General features: G+C 39.1%; 1 protein-coding gene across 2 annotated transcripts in view; it reads left to right on the top strand.

The window, feature by feature from the left end:
- The window catches only part of col27a1.S (collagen, type XXVII, alpha 1 S homeolog), a 162,274-nt gene that overhangs the window by 73,331 nt on the left and 76,655 nt on the right, over positions 1-12,288 (top strand). For both annotated transcript variants that reach the window (XM_018232747.2, XM_018232746.2), the window contains exons 13-16: positions 28-81; positions 427-471; positions 5,253-5,306; positions 6,881-6,925. In XM_018232747.2, the coding sequence (XP_018088236.1) occupies positions 28-81; positions 427-471; positions 5,253-5,306; positions 6,881-6,925 (198 nt within the window). The remainder of the gene's footprint in view (positions 1-27; positions 82-426; positions 472-5,252; positions 5,307-6,880; positions 6,926-12,288) is intronic.

Below are 12,288 nucleotides of genomic sequence, written 5' to 3'. Positions count from 1 at the left end.
ATTGTTTTGTTTTTTTTATACCTTTAGGGATTCCCTGGTGATTTTGGAGATAGGGGACCTCCTGGATTGGACGGAAACCCAGTGAGTCACTCGGAATTGAACAATAGCAAACTAATTTGCATTATACATGTGCTGTTTGAGGCCTTTGCCTGCTCAATTGCGCCACAAACAGAAGTAACCCTTTATTCAAGCAATAAGAAAACTGTATGGAAATTATTGCTATAAAATGTATGCAGTCTATCAAGTCCATGCAATTGCTATAGGACACAGAGATTTTATCTACGATATATCTATGGAAATCTCTCCTAAGCTTCCCCAGTGATCTGGTGTTAAATTAGGTCTTAAATAAGAGATGTACTAAGGGGCTGCACGGCCTGGGAACAGAGTCTATGCAACTATGTAATCTTGCTCCCCCTTCATTTTTAGGGTGAATTAGGAGCCCCAGGTCCTCCCGGTGTTCCTGGATTCGTAGTAAGTACACCATCCTATTTATATCTCTATGTGAGCAGTGAGAAAAAGGAAAGCGGGCATATATATATATACAGGTATAGGATCAGTTATCCAGAAACCCATTATTATCCACCCCAAATTATGAATGGATAGCAATCTCCCATAGGTTCTGCTTTAATCAAGAAATTCAAATTTTAAAAAAATGACTTCCTTTTCCTTTGTAATAATAAAACAGAACCTTGCACTTGATCCCAACTAAGATATAATTACTTCTTACTGGAGGCAAAACAGTCCTATTGGTTTTAATTAATGTCAAAATGGTTTTTAGTAGACATAAAGTATAAAGAACCCTTATCCAGAACACCCCATGTTCCCAGCATTCTGAATAACAGGTCCCATACCTTTAGTATGTATAGCGTCTTGCTTTCATCTTTGACTGTATCATATTTATGTTTTTCGCCATCACAAAACATTAGAAGCAGTATTAGCTCACTCCATTATCACTCCATTATCGATCGAACGAATTGCGCTAAATCTTTTGAACTTCGAGGGTCTAATATCGAGAGTTAATTAACCCTCGATATTCGACCAATAGTAAATGTGCCCCTTAGACTGTAAGCCTGCTACCTGTTGTTTTGAGAACACCTAGTTGGAGTAGGCCCTCTAGGGAGACCCAGCCACCAGAGAACTGTTGGTCTGCATCATAGTAATGTTAAATTTCCCCTTTAAGTTATTAACCTGCCACTACATAATAGTATTATTTCATCTAAATATTTGCATAGGCTACTATGTGGCAGTAATCCTTCCTCTGTACAGAGAAACATACCTATGCATTATAAAGCAGCCCCAAGAACCCCTTAGCCTTTGGCTGCAGTGTTTGTGTCTATCTGCAGGTGGCTTGTTCTGAATATTCCATTTAAAAAGCAGCAATTGCTGTAACATGAACCTCATGTGGTTGTAAATAGCATGGGGTCTGTCCTGAATAAACAGTGGCCTAAAGAGGTCTTTGTAGCAGGCAGCACAAAGAGGTAGCTTGTCTTAGGCACGCACTACTTTCCTCTGTGACTCTGGTTCCCTGTACATGGATGGCTTCAGGAGTTTGGCTCGGCCAATGAAACCTTTCCATGGACAAATTAATTACGTGGCATTTGACTGTAGGGAAGCACTACAGAGACACTCAGTGCCATTTTTATTTCTTTTCTTCTCTGTTTAATTTCTGACACTGTTAGTTTAATTATTTTAGAGGGGAAATGTGATCCAGGGATATACATAGGGCTTTTTTGCACTCCTTGGGGCTGCCACCTTGCATGCTGAATACATTACATGACATGTTTGAAATAGCACATGGCATATGGGTGAACTATATCATCTCACACAGACTCACTAAAGCCTTATACATACAGTTGACTTTCTTCGGTTTGCACCATGACTTTATGAACTCTAAACTAGATCAGTGGGTTCCCATGGTATTATATCTAAAATATGAATGCCACATTGTTTTAGGGAATGTTGAGACTTGGCCTTAGAACAACTGCAAGTTCTTTATGACCTTTGTAACATTGTAGTATACCTTTCTAATGACACAGATCCTGTTCTAATGTTAAAATGACAATATCCCACAGTTCAGCCTTGTGGCTGGTAGTGTTAAAGGCTGTAGGTGCAGCAGCTTTGACTTAAGCAAGTGTCTGGGTCACTTGCCATGGTCCCTCAATGACCCCGGTTGCACCTTTTATTGACTGAAATTGTCAGTGTGGTTACTAGTGAGCGTGCCAAAATGTGGCTTGTGATAGACTTATATTTGATCTCCTGCCAAGCTTTACTCTAGCTATATTATTCTCATAAACATTACTAATTTGTACTGCAGCTTCACCATATTTGTAAGTAGTATACTTCTTCATATATCTATCCACTATCTTCAGCACTTATTGCAGTGTAAGGCCTTATTAAGTATGCTGGACCTTTATTCTTTGTATATTTTTGTTTATACATATGTGGGAACCTTTAGCTTATTGTGCGACCAGAATTCCTTCTCTGTAAACAGGTATGGGATCCGTTATCTGGAAATCCGTTATCCAGAAAGCTCTGGTTTATGGGATGGTCGTCTCCCATAGACTCCATTTTATCCAAATAATACAATTTTTTTCTCTGTTATAATAAAACAGTACTTGATCCCAACTAAGATATAATTAATCCTTATTGGAAGCAAAACCTGTTAGGTTTGTTTAATAGTTAAATGATTTTCTAGTAGACTTAAGGTATGAAGAACCAAATTATGGAAAGATTTGTTATCCAGAAAACCCCAGGTCCCGTGCATTCTGGATAACAGGTCCCATACCTGTATTTGTATTTATACTTATGGGCAGGAATTGTTTCCCTTTCCTTTCAGTTTCAGGATTAATGTATACAGTTTTTCAAATCGGCAGGGCATTTTTAAAATAGATTTCCAGTGCTGATTAAGCACTTCTTAATAGCAATAGGACCAATACTTCACTATTATATACTCTGTATTAGCAGTGTACAGCACAAGGATATTTGCTAATGCATTTTTAAGAAGCACCTTTTAGGCTGGTCCATACCGGTTACTAGAAGAAAGGCAGTATTTTGCATTGGATCATAAAGCCTACCCAATAGATATTGGTTGGTATGGTATGATCCCATACAGAAACAGATAAGCTACAAACTCGGCCTGGGCTTTCTCAGTCGACGTCTTATATCGGTCAGCTTATCCCCATGGCCACAACTATATAAGAGAGAACTTGAAGGGAAATGATGGTGTTTCCCAATAACATTTATTACTTGCTTGGGAATACCATGTCCTCATCTTTACGGCACTGCAAAACTTGGCAGTGCAATACATTGTAGTAAATGTCCCAGTGATGTAAGAAAAGATTTTGAATGTGCTTGCGCTCCCTGTGATTGTTTCCAGGACCTGATTAACTAGCTCTGTGCAAGAACTAGCAATATCACCCCCATGTGAGCCTAGAATTACACTGTGGGTCATTTACATAGACCCTGGACTTGAGTGCAAGAGCAGTAAGAGATGCACCTGAGTCTGGCTGTGCTTTGCAGTGGGATTTGCAGTATGGCGGGCAGGTACAATGTAGCCCTGTGCTTAATGGATGATACGTTTAGGCTCTTGTAAGTTACAATGATGCTGAGCACTGTATCCATCAGAGGAATTATGAGGCGATTTTTATGTGCATGGTAAATTGCCCCATTTTCTTACTTTGCACCTTGCTGCATTTGATAAATCATCTCTACAGAGTATATTAAAGCTATACATCTAAAATAACTGGCAGAAATAAATGGCAAGAGATCCAGCAAACTCTGCCAGATCAGATCTCCTGTATAAACAATACCGGTAAATTGCCAAAACATGAGTGACCAAGTGAGAGCCAAGATGGCACTCATCTGTCGTGCATAGTTGTTTAGTTTAAAACGTAGACACTGTGGACTCCTAAACTTTTCTTTGTGAAAAACAGTGCCATCCAATTTATTACATCCAGAGGAGGATTAAAGGGGTGGTTCGGCTTTAAGTAAACTTTTAGTATGGAATAGAATTGCCAACTCTAAGCAATTTTTGAATTGGTCTTCATTATTTATATTTTTTTAAATTATTTGCCTATTTCTTTTGAATCTTTTGACTGACCTCATCTAAAAAAAAACATGCTCTGTAAGGCTACAAATTATTGTATAATAATATTGTTATTGCTACTTTTTATTACTCATCTTTCTATTCAGGCCTCTCCGATTCATATTCTAGTCTCTTAATCAGATTAATGCTCGGTTGCTAGAGTTGGACCCTGGCAACCAGATTGTTGGACTTGCAAACTGGAGAGCTGTTGAATAAAATGCTAAATAACCCACAAATATTAAAAAAACGAAAACCAGTTGCAAATTGACTCAGAATATCACTCTGTGCATCATACTAGCAGTTAATTTAAAGGTGAACAACCCCTTTAAGAATCTGCAAGGCTGCATGGCAACTAGTTGCTTGTATCCCTCTATGTCAGATCATTGAGAAGGACAGAGCTGCTGATGATATCTCCATCACCGGCATGTTGAAAAACAAGTTGGCGCATATTACATTCCTTTGATCTCGTTTCCTCCCTCGTTTGATTCAGGATATAGTATTGACAGACACCAAACCCCATTTATGAAAAAGACAGTCTCTTGTTTCCTCTCATCCATATAAAAAAAGAAAAAGCTCTTTACTATTGGTTTGTTAAAGAATGTGAGGTATCCCTGGCTCCCTGCCTGTTCTGAAGCCGATCAGCACATGCTGGAAGATCTCCGCAGCTGATTATGTTAAAAGGTATACAGTTGTGAGGCTTCACATTGTGCTGAGCAATGGTAAAAGCCCACATAAACTTTATCTCCCTGCTAAAAATCAAGTTGCCGTGACCAGATCCAAAGCACTTACATTTTACTGACAAATGTGGGTTGGTTTTGATCTTCCATCTTAACTTGTATAGATCATGGACATCTAACATAAAGCCCTCCTGATGTTGCTGAACTGAAAATTGATCTGGGCAAAATCCAGAAAGAGCAGTAAGCCCAGAGCCAGGGCTTCACTACTACTTGCTTGTGAAATGTTTAGTTAGGTTGTAGGTTGGCTAGTGGTATCATTGAGACTATGGGCCTGCCTTGAGGAGCACACAGTGGAAGTGAAGTTGTGCAGTAGTATCAACAAAGGCTATGTCCTTTTTTTTTCATTATTTGTAACCCCCCTCCCCCCATAGTACATTATATCAAAAGGAACAGGTGACTTTGTTTCTAAACTATGCTTTTATTTCTTACAGGGTGATATGGGTGCTATTGGAGCTGTAGGATTTCCGGGACCCAAAGGTTTGAAGGTGAGTGCAAGGGTTCATCAATTTAGTTTTACTTGTAGTGCATTTTTGTATATTCTTGATTATGGCTGCGATTGTTGTTTGATTCCCATTAAAATGGAACCCACCTAAGTATTATTTGTGGTTCGCTATGCTATTCTGCTTTAAGGTTAAATACGAATGGAATCTATAGGGCCCATTTACTTAGTTCGAGTGAAGGAATAGAGGAAAAAAAGTTTGAATGGTCGAATATGGCTACTTCGACCATCGGATGGGCTACTTCGACCTTCGACTACGACCTTCGACTTCGAACCGAACGATTCGAACTAAAAATCGTTTGACTATTCGACCATTTGATAGTCGAAGTACTGTCTCTTTAAAAAAATTCTTGACCCCCTAGTTGGCCACCTAAAACCTACCGAGGCCAATGTTAGCCTATGGGGAAGGTCCCCATAGGCTTCCTAACAATTTCCTGATCGAAGGTATATCCTTTGATCGATGGATTTTAATCCTTCGAATTGTTCAATTTGAAAGATTTAATCGTTCGATCGTAGGAATATCGGTAAATCCTTCGACTTCAATATTTGAAGTCGAAGGATTTTACTTCGAAGGTCGAATATCGAGGGTTAATTAACCATTAGTTAACCTGTGCCATATAGCCGTTTTTCTATTTCTGCCATTGCTACACAGCAGCTTGTTTATATGAACTATAGTAGTGTTTCTGTAGCAAACAGATCAGTTTTACCAGTGCAGGGCAACAGTACATGATATTTTCATTACTTCCTTTTTTGTTGTTACTGTTCCTTTAATACTGTAATAGACCAAATCTACTCCAGACCTAGGCACATCTGTAATCAAACACTTGTTTATAGACAGTGCATGGCTTTAGCTTTTATTCTGTAGATGAGCTACAGGCAGCCAGAAAGATGGCGATTGGCTACATATAATAACTTAGTGGGTAATACATAGTATTACAGCACATTTTTAGGGGAGCTGCTATCTGCTTGGGGGCACGAGTTCTCTTAGAATGCAGGAAAATTACAGCTACTTACAAATACTACATAACATTCTTATGTAAAATGAGACAGCAGTTTATAGTGCCACACAGTAAATCCAGACAGTCTTTCTCCTGTATGGCAGGTCTTTTCAAACAAAGATGGCTGGTAGTAAAAGGGAATTTGGGGAAAACTCTACCTAAATATACCTGTGCAACTAGAGCCATCTAGAGGCCAGGGAATAGGTGCTGAACTTCTCCTTCAATGGATTTTCTGTCTCTCATTCGGTGCCTTTGAGTTCCATATACTTTATTACTAAGGATCTATGAACAGAAGCATGGATGGCCCAGTAGCCAAGGGCTAAAGCACATTACAGTGGGCTCAGTGTTTATAAAAGGAAAAGTTTAAATATTTACATGTTATTGACTTGTAAAGATTTCCATCCCTGGGTGTAACTGATAATTGTCCCCACTGCAAGGGGGCCTGTTTATTTTTTCAAGCTAAACAGGTACTGTCGTCTCACACTGCAGCATTTTACTGGCAGGAAAATGAATTTAAGCTGCATCTTTACCATCTTAAGCAAAAGCTTTTTTTCTTTTCCAGGGGCTGCCGGGGAATCCTGGAGAATCTGGACTGAAAGGTGATAAGGTGACCAGAATGCTCCCTTACTGCATTGTGTTTTGCATGCCCCTACCAACCTGCAAGTGGTAGGATATGTCCTCTTAACAGATGGCAACTCTTTTTTGCATGATCATTTATATAAGGTTACTGTATTTTGTATGGAAATGTGCTTTAGATTAGGTTAAGCCACTCAGTGGAAAGCAGTAGCAAACAAAAAGCTGCTGTCACTGATTGTAATGTTATTAACTGGTAGGCACTTTGGCTAACCCACACAGGTCAGAGACAGCTGGACCTCTGGAGGTAAACCTGTCATCATTCCGTGTTCATCAACTAGGGCACTTTCCATAAGGTAGCATTGTAAGTTGTGGGAGATGAATAGTCCTGCCATTGTTTTCTGTTGGATAGTCGCACTCTTTGTTTGTGACAGTTGATGGTATTTGTTTAGGATGTGTATATATATATATATATATATATATATATATATATATATATATATATATATATATATTAGTGTGTGTGTGTATAACTTCTCTCTGTCTGTGTATCAGTTGATGGCACGACTACTTTGCCTTTCTGTAGCAGTAAATGGCTCTATAATGATGCTGTGTGACTGTTTCATTTGCCAGCTGATTGAGGGGGAGCTCTGTCTGAGTCCTTTTAGGACAGCTGTTCCTGTGGCAGGTTTTATTGTGCAACTACTCTCTGGCTAGGTATCCCTTGCCAATACACTGCCCCTTAATATCGGTATTTCTCAGGTTTTCACTTTATTAAGTCAAGTGTACAAGTGTTGTATTAACATTAAAACACAAATAATGAAAAACCAAGTTTTCCCTTGAAATGAGACATGTTGAAACATTCACACCTATAGAATTAAAAGTTTCCACTTCGCGACAGATGTGAAAGAGTAGGAATTTAATGTGCTGATTTTCAGCCAATAAGGGATGTTTATGAAGCAGACGTTATTCTACACTTGTTTTTTACTACATAATCTTACGCCTGGATGTGTGCAAAGTGCCAAAGGCCAGCATTGTGAGCCCAGTCATTTAATCTGTCCTCACTGAGAGGCAAAGCACAGTTTATAAAGTCGGGAAAAAAACTTTTTTTATACAAATATTCATAGACGTATAGTGCTACTTCTTCTTCTGTTAGTGCTGCTGGTCGACTTTAGCACAATAGAAGACATTTATGTATCCCCAAAAAAAAAGTGCTGTCCCTTATGGCTTCCAGTGTCCTCTGTATCAACGTGGCCAACCTAGTGGTAGGTGTAATCTTACTGATCCAGACAGTAGGTCCTATGGTCAATAATCCAATCATATAGAAGGCCAGTGCATGCTCACAGCATTCATGGGTACATGCACTTCTCCACCTGGGATTTCCAGAACAATCTCATCAATATCTGTCCAAGCTCTAATCAGATATTTATTAGAGAGGGCCTCTTGGGCAAACAGTCTTCTCACAAGTGTTTTGGTATCTTTAAGGAGATGTGTATGATAGATTTTTTGTTGCCGGGAATAGTCTTAACACTGAAAACACTGAACTAACTGTGTGGAGAGGACACTCTTTCCCTCATATATATACACAAGTGGGGATTGCTATATGCCTTGCCGTTTTGGATAATCTGCCCCAAGGTAAATGAGCTGTGGCACAACTTGGAGATAATATTTCAGTCAATGCCTTAATTTTTAGTGCGGCTTGCACCGTAGCAGTCCCTTTTCAAGGCAGTCATGCTTTGCTGTAGAAAGTATGAAAGTTACTGAGGTGTAGAATTTGGGCTTTATTCATTAAGGCCACACATATCCAGCTGCAACTGTAGCTTCAGAGAAGGTGGAGTTGGTGACACTTGATCCACTGTTGTTTTTCATATTTGCACTGGCAACTGTAACACCTTCCTGTCCTGGATTTCCCATGTGCCAAGATTAGGTGTTAGAGTGCAAATCTAGCCTTTGACCTTTAGAATAAGAAACTAGCCAGTCTGATGCACATGAAGAACTGTAAAAGTGCATTAGAGCTTTCAGGCAGTTGCCTTCAAAGAGAAGAGAATGGAGACTTCATTAAACATTCTGTCCACCACCCATGGAGCTACAAATGCCAGGGTGATAGAACACTTGGAATCAGCACATGTGTCATTACCTTAAAATGATAATTACTAAGTGTAGATAGATTGCTTCAGAGAAGATTAGCTGGAAAAGCTGGTCTATAGGAAACTGTAAAGAATTAGTTCATGGAATGCAGATAGGAATTCCACAGGCAGGGTGCAGAACAAAACATAAGGGCCGGGTATGAACACATTGAGAGATGAGGATAGATATTTGTTACACAGGGACAGAGTTTAATTTTAATCTGCTGGATACTAAAAAAAAGCAGGGATCTGAACAATGGGAACATATAGGGGCACATTTACTTAGGGTCAAATATCGAGGGTTAATTAACCCCCGATATTCGACTGTCAAAGTTAAATACTTCGAATATCGAAGTCGAAGGATTTAGCGCTATTCGTTCGATCGAACGATCGAAGGAATAATCATTGGATCGAACGATTGAATCCTTGGAATCGAACGATTCGAAGGATTTTAATCCATCGATTGAACGATTTTTCTTGTATCACAAATTGGCTAGAAAGCCTATGGGGACCTTCCCCATAGGCTAACATTGCGGTTCGGTAGGTTTTAGTTGGCGAAGTAGGTGGTCAAAGTTTTTTTTAATGAGACAGTACTTCGACTATCGAATGGTCGAATAGTCGAACGATTTTTAGTTTGAATCATTCGATTGGAAGTCGTAGTCGAAGGTCGAAGTAGCCAAAAAAATACTTCGAATTTCAAAGTATTTTTTATTCTATTCCTTCACTCGAGCTAAGTAAATGTGCCCCACTTGGATTGGAGGAGGGAAATGCCAACGAAGAAAGAATGGATTTGACTTTTGCTCTCAATTGACTAAGTTGTCGTCAAGTTGTGGTGCCTCTAATAGACTTAACTTGTCACAAGTTTGCTCATGGTGGTGTAACTTTCTGCCCCACAGAAGTAAATTATGGAATGTATCTGCTGCAAGAATTTTAATGTATTGACTTCATTGTCATGGACTAACACTGAAAATATAAAAATATACTTTCACATATTCACATTTCACTGAACTTAATAGAGATGACTTGCATGTATCTAAAGAATATTAATACACCATTGGATCCTGACTCTAACCTGGGATCAGTCAGCTACAAGTATTTAGAATACTCTGTTCATGGTCACTCTAATACACAGGCCAGCTTCGTCTTGCCCTTCTGTTTATTATTAGCTTTGACACATTCATTTGCTGTCAAAAGCATGATATTTGCAGTAGGACATCTGTGTTGCTTAAAGGATGAATCAGTTTAAGGATTGATGCTGAAGATCTATGATACAGTAAATCCCTTTTCACCCTCTTTTCATACAGAAACTTTTTTTTGTTTAACTATCATGTTGTGCCATCTCTACCATTTCATAACAAAACCTACAACAGAATCCTCAAAAGAGAGCCATGGGAAAGAATTTAAAGTATGTACATGGAAAATCAATCCTTTTCATATGTAGTTAAAGGGGAACTATCGCGAAAATGAACATTTTATATAAGCTTCAGCATACTGAAATAAGAAACTTTTTAAAAATGCTGTACCATTTCTGAAATAATCAAGTTTATATTCACTATTTCTCTCTCAGCATTTGTTTCTCCTCATTCTGTCTTCATGCAGCAGTTGGGTGTCAGATGAATGATCCCTATATCTTATAGGGGGGCTCCTTTTGCCTAGAAGATGTATTAGAGCTCACTTTATTAAAATCACCTGTCTCTCTACATGCAGGGTTTGTGCAAAAGGCAGTTGTTAGATGTTGTTTGTACTGGAACCAGTTATTTGAATGAGCTCTAATACATCTGCTAGGAAAGGGAACCCCCATATTGGATCTAACTGTTAATGAATATCCCAACTCCTGCATGAAGAGAGAATGAAGAGAAACAGATGAAGAGAAACAGGTGCTGAGAGAGGAATAGTGAATATAAACTTTATTATTCCAGAAACAATGCAGAATTTTTATTTGGTTGTATTTAGAAAGATTATTACCTCAGTATGAGGAAGCTTATATTAAATTTTCATTTTTGCGATAGTTCCCCTTTAAGCATAAAGGTTTGGAACATTTCTATACCACAATCTGCCCTGCACCACTCAACATCTGTAATCTGCATTTGTATGGTTATATTCTATACCATCTATGAAGAGTCCCCCTACCATATCAAGTTGACCTGAAATGTAGGACTTAAGCAGGCAGTATGATTATAACAATAATGCTGCAGAAGAGAGAAAAAACTGCAGCACCAACAGGCAACGTTTCGGGCCTGGTCTTGCCCTTTCTCAAGGCTTGAGAAAAGGCAAGACCAGGCCCGAAACGTTGCTTGTTGGTTACTGACCAATAAAAACAAACTTTCACATTTTGCAAATAAGAGGTGCTGCAGTTTTTTCTCTCTTCTGCTATATATTTGGCCCATGGCAAGGGTCTGTACACTGCTCTGCACTCTGACCGAAAGGGACTCTTGTGAGGTGGTTGAAGCACACACATTTGTATACTTCTATAACAATAATGCTGAGCTTTCACATGGTTGTTGGCCTTTAGTTAATACAGTTGTGCAAAGAATACAGACACCATGGCCAGATAAGCCTTTCTTTTGCTTGGCATCAAAAGCAGATGGAGTAACCTCTGGAAACATCAGTCCCGAGTGATCCCTTGTAAGATGGAAGCATTTAATTTAGAAGTTTTAACTTCCTAAAACAATGTCTGGGTCTATAGAAAGTAAATATGCCTGCTTAGCACCCCACTAGGAGCACTTCCTGAAGTTTAAGTGTGCAAAGTGTAACGGATACTTTTTACTCCGTTCTCTATTCAATAGGCTGAAGTTGCAAGCTGCACAGGCTTGTATTTTCAATATTTGCCTTGTTTCTTCAAAGACTCACCCTTGTTTTATCAGATAATGATTAGGATGGCTTACTAATCTTGTTTTTGGAGGACCGCAATGGATCTCTCCCAACAGAGATGCATGAGTTCCACATGTGATCCAATCTGTGGCCTAAGGGATCAGCCAGGTCTGCGGTGCCCCAAGATTTGTTCATTTTGTGACTGTGCCAAATGAATGGATCTGCCCCTTCCTGGATGTCTTAACTCTAGCTTTTTAAAGTATAGTCTCCAACCTAGTCTACTCAATGACTGTATTGCAGTGGAATGGTGACACATATAAGAGCTTGTGGAGAACACCAGTGACTTTCTGGAGCAAAATGTGCATGCTATTGTCAGAAAAAGTCAGGATTACTTTACTTTTAAACCAGCTCTGCGGGCCAGAGTTGGATTCATTGACCTGTACATAAAGCTGTGTAATTG

Source organism: Xenopus laevis, chromosome 8S (assembly GCF_017654675.1).
Source record: "Xenopus laevis strain J_2021 chromosome 8S, Xenopus_laevis_v10.1, whole genome shotgun sequence".
In the NCBI taxonomy this organism is placed as follows: domain Eukaryota; kingdom Metazoa; phylum Chordata; class Amphibia; order Anura; family Pipidae; genus Xenopus; species Xenopus laevis.
Note: the sequence above shows the minus strand (reverse complement) of the source record. Positions and strands in the feature narration are given on the sequence as shown.